At 34.7% G+C, this 23,661-nt stretch overlaps 4 protein-coding genes and 1 non-coding gene across 12 annotated transcripts; 3 read left to right on the top strand and 2 right to left on the bottom strand.

Moving 5' to 3' along the window:
• Nucleotides 1-6,658: 6,658 nt before the first annotated feature.
• On the top strand, nucleotides 6,659-9,024 carry LOC145032656 (S-adenosylmethionine synthase 2). Its single transcript, XM_078981549.1, has 2 exons — nucleotides 6,659-6,806; nucleotides 7,595-9,024. Exon 2 carries the CDS (start codon nucleotides 7,602-7,604, stop codon nucleotides 8,772-8,774), a length of 1,173 nt encoding a protein of 390 aa, XP_078837675.1. The 5' UTR covers nucleotides 6,659-6,806; nucleotides 7,595-7,601; the 3' UTR covers nucleotides 8,775-9,024.
• On the bottom strand, nucleotides 8,883-10,368 carry LOC145032657 (thioredoxin-like 3-3). The gene is made up of 3 exons (XM_078981551.1): nucleotides 10,129-10,368; nucleotides 10,005-10,030; nucleotides 8,883-9,360 (listed from the first exon to the last, which is right to left on the bottom strand). The coding sequence occupies exons 1-3, from the start codon at nucleotides 10,258-10,260 to the stop codon at nucleotides 9,135-9,137; spliced, it is 384 nt and encodes a 127-aa protein (XP_078837677.1). The 5' UTR covers nucleotides 10,261-10,368; the 3' UTR covers nucleotides 8,883-9,134.
• Nucleotides 10,369-11,932: 1,564 nt separating this feature from the next.
• On the top strand, nucleotides 11,933-15,001 carry LOC145032654 (uncharacterized). Of its 7 annotated transcripts, none has more exons than XM_078981548.1 (6): nucleotides 11,933-12,151; nucleotides 12,429-14,161; nucleotides 14,239-14,308; nucleotides 14,395-14,471; nucleotides 14,591-14,658; nucleotides 14,758-15,001. In XM_078981548.1, the coding sequence occupies exon 2, from the start codon at nucleotides 12,436-12,438 to the stop codon at nucleotides 13,984-13,986; it is 1,551 nt and encodes a 516-aa protein (XP_078837674.1). In that variant the 5' UTR covers nucleotides 11,933-12,151; nucleotides 12,429-12,435; the 3' UTR covers nucleotides 13,987-14,161; nucleotides 14,239-14,308; nucleotides 14,395-14,471; nucleotides 14,591-14,658; nucleotides 14,758-15,001. The 7 variants fall into 7 exon arrangements, with proteins under 7 accessions (XP_078837674.1, XP_078837673.1, XP_078837672.1 ...); XM_078981547.1 differs by having other exon boundaries at nucleotides 12,389-14,161; XM_078981546.1 differs by having other exon boundaries at nucleotides 11,933-13,938; nucleotides 14,013-14,139.
• A 424-nt stretch (nucleotides 15,002-15,425) lies between these two features.
• LOC145032658 (uncharacterized) lies at nucleotides 15,426-17,270 on the bottom strand. Of its 2 annotated transcripts, none has more exons than XM_078981553.1 (5): nucleotides 17,069-17,270; nucleotides 16,178-16,332; nucleotides 15,883-15,967; nucleotides 15,721-15,787; nucleotides 15,426-15,652 (listed from the first exon to the last, which is right to left on the bottom strand). In XM_078981553.1, the coding sequence occupies exons 2-5, from the start codon at nucleotides 16,299-16,301 to the stop codon at nucleotides 15,599-15,601; spliced, it is 330 nt and encodes a 109-aa protein (XP_078837679.1). In that variant the 5' UTR covers nucleotides 16,302-16,332; nucleotides 17,069-17,270; the 3' UTR covers nucleotides 15,426-15,598. The 2 variants fall into 2 exon arrangements, with proteins under 2 accessions (XP_078837679.1, XP_078837678.1); XM_078981552.1 differs by having other exon boundaries at nucleotides 15,883-15,970; nucleotides 17,069-17,269.
• Nucleotides 17,271-19,171: 1,901 nt separating this feature from the next.
• Nucleotides 19,172-19,263, top strand: TRNAY-GUA (transfer RNA tyrosine (anticodon GUA)). Its single transcript is given in 2 exon segments — nucleotides 19,172-19,208; nucleotides 19,228-19,263. It is a non-coding gene; the product is annotated as a tRNA-Tyr (tRNA).
• Nucleotides 19,264-23,661: the final 4,398 nt, after the last annotated feature.

The following is a 23,661-nucleotide window of genomic DNA, read 5'->3' as shown; positions in this document are numbered from 1 at the left end:
ATCAGTAAAATGGTAAAGATTACAAGTGATTTTCAGTATTTTGCCAAAGTTTTATATTGTAGTGCTTTTCAGTATTTTCACAATAACGATGCAATGAAAAAGTGAAATATGATGTTTCAAAATTTTCAATCATTAATTACATAATTTTTGAAAAAAGCAAAATCCCAAAATCTTGAATCTTTACCTGGATTCCACGATAAAGTAAATAAGGGAATTGTGGATTAACCTTCCTTGACCTGTACCAAGTATCAACAACCATGAAGCTTCTGTTAAACAACTTGTGCCAAATGCGAACAAACAAATTTTATGTAAATGTGTAATACATTATGGAAATGATTTGTTTAGGCCAAATGAAGAATATAGTGAAAGAAATTTAAAAAATGTTGGACCTGGGCATGTAGAGTATAATTCAGGCCAGCAAATAGAATTGGTAAAATCTGCATCTGTATCACCATAGGTACAAGGAATCAAAGATTTTCAATCCTGAATAGAGTCAGGAAAATCAATCATCATAATTTTACCACTATTCCATCACAAAATGAGGTTAAAAAGCTAACATTAAACACTAAGTGAGCACGAAATTAAGATTAAAAAGCTAAATGAACACAAAATTAAGAGTGCTCTGAATAATACATTTGAATAAAATTTCAAGAATATGGTTTAAACATTTTATCGAACAATTGGTGTACATCATGAAAGTTACTTTCATATCTCATAAGTAAACATAAATGGGTACTGATGAAGCAATCGATGGCAAAGTAAAAGAAGATTAGTTAATTTCAAAATCCATACCTTGTTAGTGTCTTCTCCAAAATGAATTGCAAACCTTTGAATAATTTCATTTCTTTCCTCTGCTCTTCATATCCATGTTTTAATCTTCAAGCACAAGGAAACACAAATGAAACAAAAATAACGTATGTGAGATTTGGAATTGAGAATGGATCTTTTTTGACCAAACTAAAACCCAATTCAAAAAAACCAAATTTCCAAAAAAAAAGAAAAAAGAAAAAAGAAAAGAAAAGGAAAAAACCTAGTTAATCTTTGATAAGGGATTAGAGGGATGAGAAGTTGATTTTGCTGATTGACCTACTTCTTAGTTTTTCCTGTACAGACATGGTGACGGTTATGTCAATGTTATAATCAGAGTGGTTCAGTAAATGTGTAACTTACATGAAAAACAAATGGCCTGAAAGAGCGTCTCAGTGAACATGTGAGACAGGTGAAACCTTAGTCTCTCAATGATTTTAGAAACATTGGCCAAAGAATTCCTTTTAGAAAATGTTTCACAAATCACCAAACTATGTATAAATTCAACGCACACTAAACGTTTTTCAGGCTCCAAAAGTAGACAAATTTCATCTGATTATAATCGCTCGACGTACAATGAGATAAGGTTAATGGAAAATGGATTATCACCTTAAGGAGATCACATGCGTCGGTCGACGAACTGTGATTGTTAGAGCTGTCGAAACAATTAAATGAGTCGAACTCATCCTCATAACCATCGCTACTTATGTCTTTGTCGAAGGGGAAAACGACAGTTTCTGTTACGTTGGTCATGCGACGAAGCTCGTGAGGGTTGGATGACATCAAGGCTGCGATGTTGGTGACCGAATCGAAAGGCGGTTTGGATTTGCAAGAGAGGTAAGCACCAGAAGGTAGATAGATCAGTCCCAAGCATCGGCGGTGACCAATGAATGAAGCGGAGGAGACGGTCAGGTGTGATATCTCGAAGGTGGGATAAAAAGGCGGTGACCAAGGAACAAAGCGTGGATACATACACTAATCTCATTGTCATTGGTTCAACTGACGGTGGAATCATGCGTAATAGAACACGCTGATGTTACTATCAACCACTGGGAAAAAAATCCCACCAATAAGAACAAAATACTATTCCTAAGGGCTTCCAATTTACTATAATATATAACTAGGTAAGTAACCCCGCGTTGCGGGATCAGATGTAATATTTTCTTGGGTTTATTCTCTGTAAATACTCTATAATGAACTATTTATTTATATTTTGAACACTGTTCTGGGGTAGTTTTTTAACATACTAGGCACTGTTTATGTTGATAAATAGAAGTAATATGTAAATATTCCTTCATGAACTATTTGTTTATACTTTGAACATTGTTGTTGGGTAGGTTTATTTCGATTGTAAAACATGTTATTGATTAAGTATATGATAAAAAAAAGTATTTCGCTACCTTAAATGTGTGCACAAAAGGCGAAACTGGAAACATGTGGAAGCATTGGTATAATGGACATGAGTTGAGGTATTTGTTTATTGTTTTCGATGATTTTGCTATTACAATTGACATGCTTTTACATCTTTCTGTAGAAGGTGTCAAATATTGCATTCAAAAAGAGTACATGACAAAATAAGATGGATACAGTCACCAATGAAAAAAAAAAGACAAATATACCCTCATCATCCTCAAATTTTTGGCGAGTCTCAATAGTCTTAGCACCTCCATTTCTTAATCCACATAAAACATTATACCTTTGTCTGTTTTGATCAATTAATCTAGAAGGTAGGTTCAAAGCTGGAAAAAAATATACATTAAAATGAATTTCATACAACAATATAAAAACAAATTGAGTTGAATAACATTATTTTCTTACCAGCAAATCTACTATGAAAATTATTGGAAATTATGTGCTTCGTTGTTGGAGCATTCGAAATCCACTATTGCATCTAGATCGAGCAAAACGAATATAAGTTCTCTTTCAGATGCAATGTTTTGCACTTTATAGAAAAGAAAAAGTAGTAAATGACCATTTTAACCTTCTGTTTGTTTATATTAAAAACTAATTTTGTACCTGATGCACTTGAAAAGTGCAAGAATTTTTCAGATGGTTTCATCACCGGCTTCAGAATTTGTCACCATTGGATCATCATTTGTGGTTACTTCACCATTCAAGTTGTTCGGTTCACCATTTTCAAAAACCAGTTTCTCAATCATACCACTTGCAGATTCCAGTTGTGTCTTCATCTTCTCATCTTCTATAATGACATGCTACACCACCAAACAAAAATCGATCATCACCTAAAGAATCTATAAATTATAGTACAATATGTTGAGTTATAAAAAAAATGATACAAACCTATGACTTTGACTTTTCATATGATAATTGGATAGCTATAGAATCGTCAAGGCCTTGAATCTTTGACTGAAGAATAGACACATGTTTTTTTAGATGGTAATTAAACATATGTAGCATTTTTTTTTTACAATTATAGCGTTCTTTATTATGCCATTAGTTTTTTTTTTTATTGTGAAAATTTATCTCTCCAAAATCAACATGGAATCTGAACTTCATAGTGATGAATGATCGAATCAATTCACCAAAGAAATTGCATAAAATAACTAAGAGAAATGTGAATTTCATACCTCCCGTAGTATGTGCACATCCAACTGCTCTTGCAGTTCATTCATTTTTTTTTAGTATAGAAGCCTTTAAATTAATTAAAATTAGTAAGAGAAATATAGGATATATTAACCAACACATGAGCCAGAATAATGTTAATAAATGCATAGCAGAAGGTACCACTCACTGCAAGCTTCATTCACAACAACTACTAAAAAAAGACATCAATTTATATATGTTTTAATATTAGCAATCAAGAAAAGTATATTTTTGTTGTAATAATACATCAAATTTTAACGAAAAATATAATGACTATCTTTATCAAATGCACCATTACATCTCCCTTCACTTAAAGTTTTCCCAACCTGAAAATAGTTAAACGATCACCAAGTTTTAAACATTGTGATACGATTAGTAACCATGAAATTTTAACCATCAATAAAGGTAGAAGAGACCAGATATAGAACTTGCACAACAAACGGAAAAATTAACAAAAAAAGGATGAGTAACAACTTGGAGCTTGTTTTACATACATTTTGACTTGAGGCGCATAAATAACATGAAATAAAAACATAATATTTAAAAGACAATTGATAATAGTTAATACATACTTTAATGATGATTTTTTTTTCAAGAAGTAGAAAGCAAAAAATGGAGGAAAAGAATAAAAAACATACTTTTTGACGGATAAAGATTAATTAGACATTTATGTAATAGAGATGGGATACATAACAAATATATTAGATCCACTCCTAAAAAAGCTTTGAACCCAAAACCTGCAATATCAAATGGTATGTCAACGAAATGTTCCATTTATGTCCATTGAGAAGCAAAAATAAATAAATAAATAAATAAAAAACCTCATGTATCTCACATGTTAGTCTAAAAAATGAATCATCAAATTGTGAATATCAGCTATAATTAAGAACAATTATGTATTCAGTATATAAATTAGTTATTGAACAACTATTTCTTATTAATTTGTAAGTATCAATAAATAAGTTATTTATTCATGATGGGAAACAAGGGAATTCAAAAGAACTTGTAATACATGTGCATTCAACGTTTCAAGTAAACTATATTAAGAGTGTGTTCACTATTATGGTGTCGCATTTTGGCATAAAGTCACATGTAAATTCCCAATTTGAATATGTAATTCATTAACAATTATCGTAAGATTTGAGTTATTTGCAGGGATATTCATGGTGTTTATCATTTGATTTCCTGATGTATAGCCTTAGCTTTAAACATAATGTTGCAGTAATAGCATAAAAGATCATGAACTTTGACTTGAAGGAGGTAGAACAATTGTATTTTCTCACTTTGGGTACCTCTACATGGACGAATGAAACAAATTAAGCCCATAATCATGACACAGGTAATGGTTTCACACTTAACTCTATTCACTTATTAAGTATATTCAGATGCAATTGGCCATAATAATTATATGCATACATAAGACTGAAAGGTTTACCTTTAAAATTGTTATATGGTAGAAAATAAAAAGCTTTAGGGTTTATAGATGCAATGTTGCAGCACCATGGCTACTCCAGCCCACCAACCCTGTCGATTAACAACATCAACACAGTCGATTCTCCTTCTTTCCTTACAACCAATTATGTATATCACATATAGCTTTAAAATTGAGCAGATGTTGTGGAACTTTCATGAGCTTGTCAATTTCATCGAATAATCCCAAAACTAAAATCATAGGGAACATAGTTGGAGTCGACTCCAAATACAAATAAAAACTAACTTTCGTTTGTTTAAAAAGTATTCAACAGTTGTGGGTTCGACTTACCTGCCCTGAAGGATACAAAAAGAACAAAATTGATGACTTCTAGTGCAGAATTTCAATGCAATAGTTGTAGACGTGTGGAGATGATGATAGACAGCGGGCAGGGAATTGTTGAATTCACCGGAGATGACAGAACGGAGGTGACAAATTGGGGCCCGATACCAACACCTCGCTTAACAGATATCGCCTGCAAAACCACAGCCTATTACTTCCAATTCTTTTTAATTTAATTTCATGCAAACCCCAACCCGAAAGGAAAAGAAAAAACTGAACCAAACAACAAAAATACTCTGGTAAACAAAATCGATACCAGAATGTGTAATCATCCGTCTCCAATCAACGGAAACCGGAGTAGAGATGTAATTAGAAGCAAATCGGAGTTAGTTTTAACCGTATACATAAATTACTTGTCGAATAGAGATAAAAAGTGATTATTAGGGCTATCAAATCCGATAACAACAATAGAAGAAGAATTGCAGTGAAACCCATCGAAAAGTGGGAAATCTGGAATATGTAAGAAAACACAGGATAGAAACAACGGTTAACTGTGGATTCCATCCGACTTTGACCTCTTTGCCTCGTTCTCCCTCCTACGAAGGATTTTAAACGTTGGACGGTAGTGATGGTGAAACCTAAATGGTTGGGTTCAATGTCCGAGGATGTTGTTGATTTTGGAGGGCTCGCATGTGGCAAACCGATTCCGTGTGGAAAAACACAGAGAGATGTAGAATGCGTGAATTAGAACCTTGGCAACCCGAATCTATGAAGCTTGAGACGAAGAAGAAAAGTAGAGAAGAATCGTCATCTATTAAGCGGTGGATGGATCTGGAACAAAAAGAACAGACGCACTGACCGCTAGAGGAAGGATCCAGGGAATTTGGGGAAGTTGTAGATTAAAACTGATTGAGGCGGTGGAAGGATCAAGATGAGGTGATGGGTTATATCGGATGAGTGGGGCGGTGACCATGTTTAGTAATTTAACCCGAGTAACAGTAGGCTGGTCATGTACTATTCCTAAGGATTGTCCAAGTTTAATATGTATATATAATTTGTCAATAAGGACCCTATACTTAGTCCACCAAGCAGCTACAAAATCAAACGGTGAGTCAACTCTAAAAATTCAAAAAAAAAAAAAAAAAAAAAAAAAAAACCATATGCTTAGCTTGCCGAGCAACTACAAAATCAAATGACGAATCAAGACTTTACAGTTTACAACTAGACAAGAAAAATTTTATCAATAAGTTTTTATTTAAGCTTTACCAGTGTGAAACAGTAATAAAATACATCGATTAGTATTTCCAATAAACAATCTTAAAAACATCCCATGTTTGATTTAAAAACTCGATTAACTTGATAGTTGATATAAATCCGACTATTGTTTAGGTTAAAACGTAAGTTGATTTTTTTTTACGCGATGGTGGATAATGGTTGGTGAAAGGGACCCACGCAAAGGGGTTGGTGAGGGGTCCACATCCAAAGGGTTGGTGATTTCTCGCTGTACAACGCGCATCCCATCCCATTCGCACCTATAAATTCATACCCACTCACTTGTTACCAAATCGTCTCTCTCTGATTCTTCCCCAAATCTCTCTCTGGATCTGAAGATTTTGATATTTTTCTCTCCACCCCAAAAGAGGTACGAACCATTTCTTCGAATCACATCTATTAAACTTCGTTTCGACTGTATTTCTGCCCTGAACTTGTAGATCTGTTTACTTCTATTCTTTATTTCAGATCGTGGATCTTATCCCTAAAGTTCTTTTACTTGTGATTCGTTTACTTTATGCTTAATCTGTTAGATCTGAATAAACGCTACTTCGATCTATTGCTCCTGTAGCTTTAAATGTGTAAATTGCATGATAAATCTGTCCCTCATTTGCTTTTGCTGGTGTCGGCGCGAAGATCTTTTGTTCTTTTGTGTCCTCATTTGAAATATTGTTGATAGTTGTTCAGGAATAGTGTTAATTTCCATTGCTAGATGACAGATCTTGTCGTTTATGACTTACTTTTTCATCTGTTTTGCCATTTAAACCCAATTTATCTCAGTAGTACGTGTCAGAACTTGTAACTCAGAACAAAGAAGCATCCATGAGTTTTCTTTATATAGATCAACTCCAAAACCAACCTTATCAATTCGTACCCCATTAGTTAAAATAGATCGTCTCCCTTTTTCATTGTTTGCTGTCAAGTGTCAAGCCCACTGTTTTTGGATAAAAAAAGTTTCCAACTCCAGTTTTATAGCAGATCATGTTGCTATCACGAGACTATTACTAATCCCTGATATCTACTTCAATTATGCTACTTGTTTTAACAATTATGTGAAGAGAACATTATGGATCTGTAACATTGTTTACTGCAATATTATAACACAACAAATTGACAACTTCTCCCACACTAAATTCTTTTCTATCTTGCTTGTTTCAGTTAAGAGATGGAGACCTTCCTATTCACATCCGAGTCTGTCAACGAAGGACACCCAGACAAACTCTGCGACCAAGTCTCAGATGCCATCTTGGACGCCTGCCTAGAACAAGACCCTGAAAGCAAGGTTGCCTGTGAGACCTGCACCAAGACCAACATGGTGATGGTTTTCGGTGAGATCACCACCAAAGCTACCGTGGACTACGAAAAGATCGTCCGTGACACATGCAGAGAAATCGGATTCACCTCCGCTGATGTCGGTCTTGATGCTGACAACTGCAAGGTGTTGGTCAACATCGAGCAACAAAGCCCCGACATTGCCCAAGGTGTCCATGGTCACCTCACCAAGAAGCCAGAAGACATTGGTGCTGGAGACCAAGGTCACATGTTCGGGTATGCCACCGATGAAACCCCAGAGCTCATGCCACTCACCCATGTCCTTGCAACCAAGCTTGGTGCTAAGCTGACCGAGGTCAGAAAGAACAACACCTGCCCATGGCTCAGACCCGATGGCAAGACCCAGGTCACTGTTGAGTACCATAACGACAACGGTGCCATGGTCCCAACCAGGGTTCACACTGTGTTGATCTCAACTCAACATGATGAGACTGTTACAAACGACCAGATTGCTGCTGATCTTAAGGAGCATGTGATTAAGCCTGTGATCCCGGCTCAGTATCTTGATGACAACACCATCTTTCACTTGAACCCGTCTGGGAGGTTTGTGATTGGTGGACCCCATGGAGATGCGGGTTTGACCGGGAGGAAGATTATTATTGATACATACGGAGGATGGGGGGCTCATGGAGGTGGTGCTTTCTCAGGGAAAGATCCAACTAAGGTGGACAGAAGTGGTGCTTATATTGTTAGGCAAGCAGCTAAGAGTATTGTGGCATCGGGACTTGCACGTAGGTGCATTGTGCAGGTGTCTTATGCTATTGGTGTGGCTGAGCCTCTTTCAGTGTTTGTGGACACTTACAAGACTGGGACTATTCCGGATAAGGATATTCTTGTTTTGATCAAGGAGAACTTTGACTTCAGGCCAGGGATGATGGCTATTAACCTTGATTTGAAGAGAGGTGGAAACTTTAGGTACCAGAAGACTGCTGCTTATGGGCATTTTGGTCGTGAGGATCCTGACTTCACCTGGGAGACTGTTAAGGTTCTCAAGCCTAAAGCTTGATTTGTAACGGTTTCAGAAGAATGTGATGATTCTTTTGCCACTTGCCAAAAGGTGGACGACAGACACTTGAAAAGATGATACTTTTTGTTGAATGTTGTTTGTTTTGTGTTTTTATGTTTTTTTTTTTTTTTTTTTTTTTTTATGTTTAGGGGTTTTATGTTTTTTTTTTTGGTATTGATGGAGAAGCCTATGTTATATGTAATCTTTGAACCATTTTTATCTACTGAACTTGTTGAATTGAGTTACAAAAGCTGTGTTTATCATTATTCAATAATAGCATCATCAGATTTGTTTTGAATTAGTTTAAAGTTTAAGCTTACATAGTACAAGTTGAATAAAGGAGATGATGAAATTTGCAAATTAGGAGTCGGAATGCAGCCAGAGGCGATCGTGCAACCTTTCTTCGCCAGCACCAAACATCTCATCAACGCGTTCACCATCTCTAAAGAAGTGGAAAGTGGGAGTGTATCGGATGTGCTGAGTTGTTTCTGGGCATTCATCTATATCTGCATATATGAAAGAGAGTTTGGGGAACTTGTTACTTAACTTGTTAAATGAAGGCAGGATCTGTCCACAAGCATGGCACCTGTAATTTGTACATACCAAATAATCCTTTAGACGTTCTTGTTTTTAGATATTTTTAGCCTATTAAAATTACAATATCATGATCGTTTCTATAAGCTAATATTAAAGATGCAATTAATGTTGTTTTTAGTGTTTAAGCACGTGATTGAGCAACACTAAATAAGGAACTCTCAACAGCAAGGCAGCTGATTAAGCAACTGTAAACAGGAATTTATAGAACACACTTAAAAGAAAAGGGAAATTAACTTGTGTTTATCCACGAAATCAAGGAGGCAGAAACCTGAGTTCTCAACATGGATGGATCCTTTTCTATGGAACATATGCTTAGATGCATGTTCACTAACTATTGCCACCAAGCCTTCCAATTTTTCTCTCTTTTTAAGCACATGACATCCACTTGCATTTAGTGTCATATTTTGGGTGCAGTTTAAGTACCTTGAGGAAACTAGACCAGTCATTTTTCAATTGGGTTTTTCATCGAACACCTGGGGTACATGTTTGATGACACAATCCCAAACTCAAAACAGAAGTTGTGTTGGAACTTCTCGTACAGCGTCCATAATTTAAACCGACTACCGCTTATAAGCATATCTAAGTGAAGCTCGAAAAGAGAATTAAAGTTCATAGAATCAGAAGCAGACATACCAGGATGCACCAAAATTGATCACCGCCTGCAATTGGAAATCCAAGGAAGAGCATATATTGGTAAAGTCGAACAGAAAACTATGAAGTAAACTTAATCAATAGGGGTAGAGATTAGTTAGCATACTGCGGATTTGGAAGTTCTGATATGGTGAAAAATGTCTTTGAGGTTTTCATCGCTGGAAGCAGTGACTAGGTTACCATGACGATTGACTGGCTTTTGTGTCTCTGTTGCTTTCAACACTTCACTGTTCTCCATATTCAGATGCACTCTCTTCACCTTCGAAAAGTTCTTGCCCTCACTCACCAATAAGGAAGAAATGTTTTGGACCGTTCATATCAATTTAAAAATCCTCTATGTTGTCGGTTGTTTAAAACTAGTAAGGGGTGTTTGGATTAGTTATTAGTTTTTTATTTGTGGTGTGATCGAACAATAAGTAATAGGAGGGTGTTTGGAAGTGCTTTTTAAAAAAAATGTTTTTAGATAAAAGTGTTTATTTGCTTATAGTGGTGGTAAAAAATGTTTTTTAAAAAGTGTTTGGATAAGTTTTTACAGTGAAAAAGCCAATAAGTCAATAAGTTAAAAAGTGTTTGGTTTAAAAAATGCTTTTTGAAGTTAGTTTGGCCGAAAAGCATAAGCAGTTTCAAAAAACCACGTTTTCCATGCTTATTAAAAAATACTTATTGAAAGCTTATGGAAAAGCCATTTTGAAAAGTGTTGAGTTTGCCAAACACTTTTTTTGGTTTATTAGCTTTTCAAAAAACTAATAAGCAAATAAGCACTTTTAAACCACAATCCCAAACACCCCCCAAGTATGGAGAGAAATGCTTATTATAAACTGATTTTTAAAGATTTTATCCAAACACTTAAAGTTATCTTATTGTGGTAGGAATAAACAATAATCATCCTTTTTTTTTCCTATCCAAACACCCCTTAAATTACACGGTTGCATCTCAATTTACATACTAACTATTTATAATTAGTTTTTTTTTTCTAAAAAAAAAAATAAAATTTCAACCAATAAAAATATTAAAAAAAAAAAAACTAAATAGAATGTCTATTAAGAATAGACATTTGGACTCACATACCGGGCTAGACCGGTGAACCGGACATGGACTGGGACCTTTTTTGGACCTCGGACCAGTTCTCGGTTCTAGGATTTTATTAAAATCGGTCCGGTCCGGTCGGTTCTAGGTAAAAACTGATTTTGAATTTGATTTAAACTTTTGCATTCTGTGAAATTTTTTAAACAAGCATATCTAAATCTTATTTGGTCCAGTCTAATCCGAACCCAGATCGGGACCCAGTAAGTCTTATCCGGTCCGGTCCAATCCAAAATCCGGTCCGGTCAATCCAAATGTTCGCATTATTCTATATGATAAATTAGATATTTTTTAGTCGATCTCTAAAATATATGTATAACAATTATTTTTTTAAAATTAATTCGCACATTTCTTTTATATCGATAAATTCATATGTTTCATCTTTGTAAAGATGAAATGACTATATTGCCATTTTTAGTTTTTTTAGATTTATTTTTATTTTTTTCTTGTTTTTTTATTGAAATAAATGTTCTTCAATATGCGGATGATCCTAGACCTCTCTTATGCATTATATCCCGTCATTTTATGGTAATTTTAGATTAAATTTTATTTTATTAAATTTCATATAATATTTAAATATAATAAATGTATACTAAATTCATAGATATTTTTTTTATTAATCTCATATGGATCTACAACTAATAAAATAATAATTTGAGTTAAAACCATTAAAATTTACCAAGAAGACACCATATTTTACCATTTAGACAACCCTAATTAATGTTTGAAATATTTTTATTGGTTAAAATTGCATTGTTTAAAAAAAAAAAATGATTAGATTATATTTTAACTTTTTATAAAAATGATTAGGTGTCGAGAACTTTATAGAATTTCTAAATTACTCTCGCCATTGAACCTGAAGTAGTTGTTAGCCTAGGTCACCGTAGTCCAAAGAATCGAAGTTTGGTATGTATGATGAGGCAGTTTACTTGAATTCAGTATAGTTCATGATGGGCTAGGCAATTTGAGGGTTTAGTTAGGGTTTAGAGGACAGAGGCACAGAGCCTTGCCAATGAAGAAGGCTGCTTTTGTTCTTCGTCGAAATGGTAAGTTGCTTCCTGGTTACCTCTGTTTCCCGGTTTTCTTGTTTCAAAATAATATTCTTGCTGCTTTTATAAATCCTCAAATTCAATTTCCCTCTCGAAAATTAATTCTTAACGAAAGCTGTGAGCTGAGAGATTCGTTGCTTCCGTTTAATCGGATAGTTGAGACTCCATCTATTGCCCCAATTGATCAATTTAATCATATTCATGCCAATCGTAACATTTCTCAAGCAATTTTAGGGTTTCAAGCTGATGTAGTAACTCTCCGGATGATAAACAGGCTCTGCATGTCAGGCGACGCCCGACCTGCTCTTCCTACACACAGGGAGATGGAAAAAAGCAAACCCTGTAATCCAAGCACAACCCATTACAATAACATCATCAATGGGCTTTGTAAAAGCAGACGTGTTACTGAAGCTGTGGATATCTATTTCGAAATGAGAGATAAAGGTATTCAACCGGATATTGTCACATTCAATTGTTTAATTCAAGGTTTATGCAATTTAGGTTTAAGGGAAGAGGCACAAGGTTTCTTCGATGAAATGGTAATTCAAAGCATCTCACCAAACGTGGTGACCTTTAACATTTTAGCTCATTCATTCTGTAAAGATGGCAAGATTGAGGAAGCACATAATACGCTCAATCACATGATATCATATCAGTGTATCCCTGATGTTATCAGCTATAACATTTTAATTAACTGTTACTGCAAGAGCAAAAAGATAGATCAAGCCTTGAGCCTCTTCATGGAAATGTCTGAAAAGAGAATAGCTCCTGATATTATAACCTACACCACTCTCATTAATGGTTTGTGTCAAGCTGGTAGACTTGAGGATGCACTTTTACGTTTTGATGAAATACAAGATTCTGGTCTGGTTCCAGATGTTGTTACTTACTCAATTCTGTTAAACTTTTTGTTTAAAAATGGCAAATTTAATGAGGCAATAGCGTTTGAAAGAGCTATGGAAGAGATTAGAGTTGCCCCTAATATTCTTCTATACAATATCCTCATTGATGGTATGTGCAAAGCAGGAAGAGTTGATGTTGGTGAGGAACTATTTAGGAAACTCCCTACTTTTGGGTTTCATCCTGGTTTTTATACATATAATATCCTGATTAATGCATACTGCAAGAGCAAAATGATAGGTGAAGCTTTGAGTCTGAAGAATGAAATGTATGAAAAGGAAGTTACTCCAACTATTGTGACCTACAACACTCTCATCAATGGCTTGTGTCATGTTGGGAGACTCAAGGATGCACTATCTCTTTTTGATGACATCAAACATCATAACCTAGTTCCAAATATTGTTACTTATTCCACTCTGATAGATTCTTTGTTTAAAAATGAGAAGTTTAACAAGGCCATTGAACTATACAAAATAATGAAAGATGATGGATTGGTTCCTAATATTGTTCTGTATAACATTCTCATTGATGGAATGTGCAAAGCTGGGAAAGTTGATGAGGGTGAGGGGCTTTTTCGGGATCTTTCTTCAAGAGGGTTGCAGCCTAATATTCGTACTTATAATATTTTGATGAATGGATTATTTAAGAATGGGAAACTTAAGGATGCATATCAGTTGTTGCAAGAAATGATGATTGAAGGATGCATGCCAGATGGTTTTACTTTTAATATAATAATTCAGGGGTATATTCAATGGAATGAAACAAGAATGGCTGTTCAATTTGTGAGAAGAATGGTTGATGCTGGTTTTTCTGCAGATGCACACACATCAATAAACCTAGTCGACTTGTTGAACAAAAGAAACTTGGATAATGCATCAAAGGAGGTGCTTAAAAAGTTTTTTCGACTTACATCGACAAATAAAGTAAATTAAATCTTGTAAAAATGACCTACATGCAGAAAAAAATGGTGTAAGCAGAAATGGTGTATGGCCTTATGAAAGAAGAGATCTTGTTGGGAAGCTGTTTTCATGTCTTCCATGGGGACACAAGGCTAAGGAAGACCAAGCATGTCTGTATGGCTTGCTGTAAGCAGAAAAACCCTGCAAAGTCTGTTTACATTGCTGCCTTTTGTCATTTGAAAAGCTTTGAGGTATTTTGATTGTTAATCACTTAATCATGTGCAGGTTAATCGAGAAAGAAAGATTTTTCCAAGATTGTCTAGATGCCACATTTCATGAAAATTCATCTAACCAGGTACATGTGCTTCTGAGTTGTCTTATTTGTCTTAATCAGTTAATTTCTGAGTTGTTCAATTCTGTTTTGAATTTTTGATGCATTAGGTGGAAGGAAGATCTTTCCAGTAGAATGGGAATTGATGCTTGTGAAGCTTAATGTCAATCAAACCACAAGATCTGAGGTTTTATTTTCTCTACTTGAATCATTTTTCTGACTTTTGTATATGTTATTTCTTTCTATCTTGTTACTTGATTAGATAATCAAGATTAATACACAGTTAATCTTTGCACTTCCTTGTAGTAATAGTGTGATAGCTTCTCAATGAGTCAAGTTCTTGACGCCCATTGAGGGTGATATATGGAGAAGATGTAAGATATCAATTTCTCATCTTTTTATTGATTCTTTAAGCATATAATTTATGGGCTATAACTGAGATCTGACTCGTGACACCCAATTTAATAATGCAGTCAACTAACTGTTGGAGTTTTCAACCTAGTGAATGGGAGTTATGTCCAGAAGGTGTTACAACATCCAAGTTTTTTCACATGATTTATTAAGGATCCTCTCTTCCCCACTAATAAACCTAAAGCTTCTTCATGTTGTATTTGTATGTTGTAAGGCTTAGTTGATATCAATGCATTATACCCAGAATTCCTTCCTTTGAAAATTACAAAGGAAAACCTTACCTAAAGACTTTTACCATTTGGCTTATGTTGTTGTTGATTAAATTACAAGTTTTTATGTTTCTTTTTTATTTCCGCTGAAGCAAATTCCAAAGAAGGAACAAATTGAATAGACTTGATGCAAAATCAATGTTGTTTGAAGGTTGATAAATGTCATTACAATTGTACAAACATGGTGCTTGCAAAAAAGCAACCAATATAACTCAGAATTCGTCACATGTTTGGTATTAATCATAATAATATGAGTCTTCTAAAAGCTTATATACAACTTACCAATACACAATTTGCATGATTGCATCCTACAACAAAAGAAAGAAACTAAAAATAAAGAATAAGAAAAGATAATAAATATATATATATATCTAGTTGCCGCTTATAGGTTCCTGGTGGAATTGATCAAGTTTAATCTTAGAATGTCTGGTTTTTTAAAATATTGAAACGAGAAAAAAAAATTACTAATCAAAACCTTTTGAGAATAACAAAGACAAATTTGGTAAAGCCAACTAGTATCCGTGACAAATCTAATCTATTTGTACTTTGTAGTACAATGTTTATAATTTATGGATGTTGCAACAGTGTAATTCCTGTGCACTACATCTACATGTATAATATGATGACATTCAATCTAGTTGTATAGACCTTCTTCGATCCAGATGTCAACTAAAAGATCCACCACATCCTGCAAAAAACCAACAGTCACATATGAAACACACAATTATGGGAAGATCCATAACACCAACAACTTACAGCTAATGGAATCGGCTCAGGGAATGTTTCACCAGATGAGAGCAAATCTTCAAAACTTGTAGTCCAACTGTAACAGAAGACCATAGAGAAAGACAAATTTTCAAGAAATTTTCTTATTTTTCACTTGTATAAAAATGGGATCTTGAAAGTTGAAAGTCAAACCTGAGAATGGGCTGTCTAAACTTGGTATGTGATGTTTGAGATCCATCACCAACCCAAGCTCTTCTCATCTCATGCCAAGCCAATTCTGCTGCAGAAAAAAAAAAAAAAGAAAAAAAAAAGTGGATTTTTGTGATGATCAATGCTGCTTAAAATGATTGTATCACGTCATCTTTATACACTTATGATTGTTAGATAAGTAAATTTGTTGTACAATGTACTACTACTACACATAGATTCTACATATTAATGTGGCTTAGTGAACAGAAGATGAAAATAGAGTGATTAAAGGACGAACCATGGTTAACGAATAGAGGATTTGAGACATCCCTTTTCGTGGACTTTCTTTCTTCATTCACAATTTTAGAACCCTTCGAATTTGGGTTACCATTATTGAGAGAATTGCTTCCATCAATGTCCATCTTTGATTATCAAAAGGGACACACTAACGATCTGTATTGATGGCAGATAAAGAAAGCAAGAGTGAGAAAATTATGCACAATCTTGTTGGAAACTCACTTGCAACTTGAATTTATGATTTTTTACTAATAAACAAAGTGAATATGATTAAATAGAGAAACAAATGTGGCTCGTTTACCATTGTTAAAAACTTAAAATCTCCTTTTCACAATGTCCAATTAGGGTATGTTAATGGCATTCTAAACAGCAAGGCAGTATTCTTCTGGTCAGTTTCGGACACCATTCACAACAAACCGAATCACCAACAATAGTAAAGAAATTGGTAACTCTAAAATCATAAACTACCCTACTTACATCTCAAATTTTCCATTCAGTAACGAACACCCCTTATCAATTACTACAATCATTCCAGAAATAGTCAAAGTTTGAGGTTTGAAGGTCAAATTAGGTCTTTAACTTTAAATTCGATAATCATATCCAACTGTGCAAAAGTTACTAGAATCGAAGTATTATGGACATAAGAAACTAAAGAAGTATAGGCCAAATTAGAGTTCCAAATGTTGTGCGTTTGAATATCTAAAAATCAGATCGAAAATCGGCAATTCCTGCGAGCCGGAGAGTGCTTAATAGTGGATCTTTAATGTTTATTGGGCGTTATTAGTAATGTTAACTAGGTTACAGAAAACGTACTGATGTTTCTCGATTAATATGTGGCGCATAAATATAAGCAGCATCTGGAAATTGGAATTCATAGATATTGAATCTTTACCTCTCGTTCAATCTTCAATAGGGGAGGGATTGCTTCGATTGGGTTGATTTGTTCTAATTAGAAATGGATGAAAAGGATTCAAACTATCCGTCTCCCTCTGGATTAGTAGGGGTTTGTGGAGTTCATCATTTCCACTCATGTTCGGAAGCCATTGAAAAGTAATACATTGCAAGTCGAGTCACGAGTGGATATTGAAAAATAATGCTCCATTGTGGGTTCTTGTCATTAAAAATAAGGGTCAACTGAAATTGTCATTAACGTAATTATAGGCCAACAATGTTTAAATTGTCATTAAGGTTATTATCATTATAGCCCAACAATATTTAAATGATCCCTTGCGATTTTTTATTTTTTTGCCTTTTAGGGATACATACTTGTGTTTTACCGTCCTAAAATGTCATTATCAAAATATGAAGGGGTCACCCGGTGAACTCTTTTCTAATCATCAGTTTTTATATGTCACGTGGATTTGATCAACTGAAATTGTCAACAAACCCTAACCCCTTCCTAATCACCTCCTTTTGCAGACAGAGCTCCATTACTTTTCGGTGCTCTACATCCCCGGTACCTACATCCAAAACGAAGAGAGAGAGAATCATATGTCGACTGCTTCTTCATCTTGTGACACAATGTCGGAAACGGCGCCGTTAAGTGTTGCACTCGTTGCGCATCGGAGAAGACTTTACAATGGAGAACAACTATGTGTGGTCCGAAGACGTTATGCAACGCCTGCGGTGTGAGACTCACATCAGGTCGGTTGGTTTCAGAGTATCGTCCGGTGGCATACCGGTGGTGTTAATGTCCCATTATTATTTGACGGTGCTCTGGTACTCTTACTCCTTGATATGTTGTGAAGCGACGTGTTCTATGATCGGAAGTTTATAGTTCTGGCTATGAGATTAAGCTTCATAACGATGCACCTGGATATAATCCCCAAAATAAAACTCAAGACGAAAGCACGAGATGTAAGTTGGTTCTGCCATGGCGAAACCTTCCAACTCTCGAATAACCTCTCAATAGACTCCAACTTCATCTCCTCCATGTTTCACTTCTCCTCATTTTCCGTTTCTGTAAATCATCTTCCCGTTAAATGTTTGAAGAATTCCGTTCCATCGTCATAATTGATTGTTAGTTATGATTCTGAAATTGATGACTCAAGAGATGAAATCGAAGTCCTGAAGTGTGAAGTTCAGGGCTAATTAATAGTTTTGATGTTCTGAATCTATGTTTTGTTACTGGGGGCATTTGAATCGGTGGAAAGGGAACAAGATTGTTCGTTATATTGCCAGTGATTTGCAGACAAAAGAAAAAATGTGGGAGATAGGGGTCATTAATTTCAGGGTTGGATCTGAGCTATTGTTGAATAAGAACTCATCTTCAAGAACACTTCAATGTAACTTTAATTTATGTGTAGATTTGGTTTAAGAAATTCCAAACATCAACTGTTAAAGAAGGTGAAACTTCTTCTATTGATGGAGGTGGGGTAGATTAATATAATAAACTTTGAGTCGGCAGTTGACTAAATGAACGTAATAACTTTTGGCTTACATAGCAACGGTGAGTAGACTCACCACTAACTTATTGTTGACTCACCTGTTTAGTTGACAATTGACAAGGCAATGCAACAATTAAAAATAGGTAAAGATATGAAATTAACCGGTAAAACATAAGTTTTTACCCTTCAAAGGCAAAAAAAAAAATCACAAAAGATAAATGTTAGAGTGACAATAACCTTAAAAATAATTACTATTTCAATATTCTCTATTCATTATCTATATTTTTAAATGGTATAGTTATATTCTCATAACAATATTCGTGAAAAATTAATACAAAACACTTGAATAATACATTAATACAGTATTTGTTAAACCATTATTTGCAATTACTTCATACTTGCAGACCGATCTCAAAACTAAACAAATGTTTTACGTAAAATAGTTGTTAAGGCTGTACTAACTATTTAATCATACACATCACCAAATAAATTTCAACTCCTAGAGGGGTGCTGTAAAACTCATATAGTCATATAGTACTAAAATATTTAAAGAAATTTTTTTTTCTAGACATAAGGATTAATATTTAATAGAAGCAATCGATAACAAACCGACCTTAGCTCAGTTGGTAGAGCGGAGGACTGTAGTGGAAAACATACGACTGAAATCCTTAGGTCGCTGGTTCGAATCCGGCAGGTCGGATTTTTTTTTTCTTTTCTTAATTTATTTTATTTTACTTGGCTTTTCTGATTGTTTAATTTTAAAAAATTGATTTTCATTATTCTTATTGTAGATTTATTGTAGATGTATGATTGACGATTGGTTGGACTTGTCCATCAACCATTCAGTAGTACCATCTTCCGTGTATCTTTCGCTGCACATCAAACTTCCACAAGTTTCAAGTTCCGGCCTTTAGCTATGCTAATTTTCATTTCTAGCCATCCCTCTATTTTTCAGCACTTGCCTTAACTGGAACCCAAACAATTAACAACTAACAAGCATTAACCAAACCAACTTTGTCAAACTCAACCTACCCTTCGTTGTCAATAGAATGTTGTATTTTTATGTGTAATATGCTATTTATAGGTAAAAAAAACTTCAGTGGATCAGAGATAACTCTCTAAAAATATTCAAAAACTAGATATATATCTTATTTATGAGGATCAAAAATCCTTTATAGTTTATATACACAAAATTGGTGGCTTAGACTCTTCTAAAGAACCATAACTCTATTAGACCCAACAAATGTGTGGCTTCGTGTCGAGACAGTAAATGGCTTGAGATAGTTTGATCATAACCCAACTCTTTTAATTATCTTGTAAAGTCGTGTCAATCATTTTATCTTCGTATAGTGTTTTATATTTGCGTTAGGCATCTGAATGTGTCTGTCATGTAAGGTTGATTCACTAAACATGTTGAAATAGTAAGAGTTTGGTAGGCAGAAAAAAAAAATAGTAGTTGGGAAGCGAAATAGCTAGATTCATAGTATAGAGTAAAAAGTGGAACTAGTAGGAGTTAGGGAGGCGGAGGGACGGGACCATGAGGAGAAGAGAGTGATTGAATGGATTGTATAGTTTGGAAGAGAACGAAAACACTGAAAATTAAGTCTTGACCTAAGCAACAACTAAGTCGCTTCCACGTTACAAAATGATTCAACCAAAGTCTTTCTTTTACATATGGTTTTGGTTTTGGGTGTTTATAGTTTATCTATAAAAAAAAATAAAAAAATAAAAAAAAAACAAAAAATACATCTAAATAAACGAATTCATTTTAGGTCATATTTGAATTGAAATCCTCAACCCTAATCTTATTTGTTTATTTTTGGTGTCGTATCAATCTCTTTAATCAAATTGATTGAAATATCTCTACAATGCTCGTTTATTTTGTATTGGGTTAACGTTTCATATCAGTTTATGGATATAGTATTCAAGCCGCATTTGTTTTGGACCAATCCTAAAATATCCAGCCAAGTCCGGATCGTCCATGTGTTCGAAGTAGAGAATGGAAAAGTTAGAAGTGATTGTCATGTGATTATGTGATTACTGACCCTTGTTAATTGATAGACACATGATAACATTTATCTTTCTTAATGCTTGAGATGAAATCTTTTAAATTGTTTAGGCACAATCGAATTTTGTTTTGTCTTTGGTCGTCAGTTTTTTTATGCAATTGGTCATTAATGTTAAACTATTTCATATCAATCCCACTATTTTTAGACATGTGCATGGCGGAACACAAACAATAACACTAGAGGGGTCGAAACTTAAACTTCACACAAATTATATAAAGAAAATTAACCTATGATTACCATATTTTCATTTTAATATAAATTACATGAAAAAAATTAACAAACATTAAATAAAAATAATAATACATTGATTTTTTAAAAAAAAAACTGATATTTTGATAAAAATAAAAAAATAAAATAAAAAACTAATAATCTATAATTTCTTTACCACTCCAAAGTTAATGTCTTTTATATATTAAAATTTGGTCCATTGAATCTTTAAAAACTAATTTAAGATTGTATCTATTTTATAAAGCTTGAAAATTAATCGTCTGTTCAAAACTAAATAGATTTTGAAATTAAGAATTATTTGTAAATTGTAATATATCTACAAACGTAGATAACACTATTTGTTATTATTATTAATCTGTACTTTTATAGCTATGATAGAGGCTACAAGCTTACATATACACAGTTAGATTACTTGTTTCAAAGTTTTTACTGCATTACTAAGTCACGTCATATTAATATTCATATATACAATTTTTTTTTTTTGAACTGGGTTCATATATACAAATGAGATCTATTAGGTTTGAGCAACTGAAAGAGAAATAGAGATGATGCGTACCTCATTCCGACGGAGAGGAGAGCACGAACAATAGAAGCAAAACTTCTGTTGGCATTTGGCTCCAACAACTCGGCGATGATAAAGGACAAGAAGTAGGTGGAGAAGACATAACTAACCTGGCGAGGAGAGAGCAAAAGGCCTGATAAGTTGCATTGCGGTGGTCCGACGGAAGAGTTATGTTTTCAAATGAAAATCTAGCCTGAATATTCTGATTTCAGTCGGATTAAAAGCTCCAGTTAGTTGCATGCGGTGGTGATAACATTTATGATTTTCTTTTGTTTTGAAGATTGGAGTCTGTAATTATGTTTTTTGGTATTTGTATAGAGTTATTACTTAGTTTCCAATGTTAATTTTGTGTTCGATCTGATAAGATTCATTATTCCTACTTAAATTATGTTTCCTTTGATAAGATATTATTTAAATTAGTTTTTGATTTGCTTAACTTTTCTCTAGACAACGATAGTTATGATTTTTTTTTAATTAGAGAACATAATTACTTGTTTTTAGTAGATAAAAATCTAGAGGGGCCAATTAGTTTTGATTTTCACATAATTAGTATATGATTATTAATTTCATAAATTCTAATATTAACCGGCTACAAAAGCTGGGGGCCGTGGCCTCCCCCAACCCCTTCTGTGTTCCGCCACTGTGACAGGATTTAACCGGTTTCTTGGCTACCTTGGTATTTAAATAAATTAGAAAAGAAAAAGGGAAGACCGCGTAAGTAATTCTAAGTAATCCACCTATCACAAAATGTGATGTCCCTTGTTTAAATGGTTGTCTTCTGTGTTCTTGTTCCATTAAACAAAGAGCAGGAGAATAACTAAGGTTGCGTTTAGTTACGGAAAAACAATTTTGATTTTCCGTATTTTGTTTTCCCTTTTCGATTTTCATTTTCCGTTTTCATTTTTCATTGAAAATTTTTGAAAACGCGTTTAGTTAAACTTATTCATTTTTCATTTTCAGTTTTAGAAAATTAGAAAACGTGTTTAGATGTGTATTTTTCTATCGGTTTTCATTTTTAGAAAACGGTAGTGGTGGTAGGGTGTGGGTGGGGGCGGTGACAGTAGCGGATCGACGGCGACGGTGGTGATGACAGGCGATGGTGGTGGCGACGGCAATTGTGTCAGTGGTGGTGATGGTGGCGGCAGCGATGGTGGTGGTGCTAGTGACGGGTTAGTGGTGGTGGTAGGTCGGTGATTGTCATGGTGGTGTTGGATGGGTGGGGGTGCGAGTGTGTGTTTGTGGGGGTAGGTGTAGGTTTGTGTGTGTGGGTGGGGGGGGGGGGTGGTGGTGGTGGTGGATGTGTGTGTGGGTGGGTGGGTGGGTATGTATGTGTGTATCTTTGTGGGTGGGTTTGTGTGTGGGTTGGTGTGTGTGTGCAGGTGTGTGTGTGTGTGGGTGGGTATGTATGTGTGTGTTTGTGGGTGGGTGTGTGTGTGTGTGTGGGTGGATATGTATGTGTATGTGTGTGGATTGGTGTTTGTGTGTGTGTGTGTGCGGGTTGGTGTGTGTGTGGGTATGTATGTGTGTGTTTGTGGGTGTGGGTGTGTGTGTGTGTGTGTGGTGGTGGGGGGGGGGGGTATGTATGTGTATGTGTGTAAGTTGGTGTGTGTGTGTGGGGGTATGTATGGGTATGTATGTATGTATGTGTGTGTGTGTGTTTGTGAGTGGGTAGGTATGTATGTGTGTGTGGGTGGGTTGGTGTGTGTGTGTGTGTGTGAGTGGGTATGTATGTGTGTGTGTTTGTGGGTTGGTGTGTGTGTGTGTGTACGGGTGTGTGTGTGGGTGTGTGTGTGGGTGGGGGTAGGTAGAGGTGGATGGGGTGGAGTGGGTGTGTGTTTATAAAAAAAATTTGGAATTAGAAAAATGTGAAAAACAATGATTATCAGTTTTCCAAAATTTTACAACTTCTTTGTAATTTTAGAAAACGGAAAATTTTCATTTTCCGTGAAAATTTTAGAAAAATAGACGAACTAAACGCGTTTTCAAAATTCTCATTTTTCTTGGAAAATTTTTCCGGAAAACGGCCCATTTTTCCGCAACTAAACGCACCCTCAGTTTTCCAAAATTTTCCAACTTCTTTGTAATTTTAGAAAACGGAAAATTTTCATTTTCAGTAAAAAATTTAAAAAAAAATAGACGAACTAAACGCGTTTTCAAAATTCTCATTTTTCTTGGAAAATTTTTCCGGAAAACGGTCCATTTTTCCGCAACTAAACGCACCCTAAGGTTTTGAAGTTTT

This window comes from Lactuca saligna, chromosome 2 (genome assembly GCF_052625555.1).
Source record: "Lactuca saligna cultivar CGN05327 chromosome 2, ASM5262555v1, whole genome shotgun sequence".
NCBI lineage: Eukaryota > Viridiplantae > Streptophyta > Magnoliopsida > Asterales > Asteraceae > Lactuca > Lactuca saligna.
Note: the sequence above shows the minus strand (reverse complement) of the source record. Positions and strands in the feature narration are given on the sequence as shown.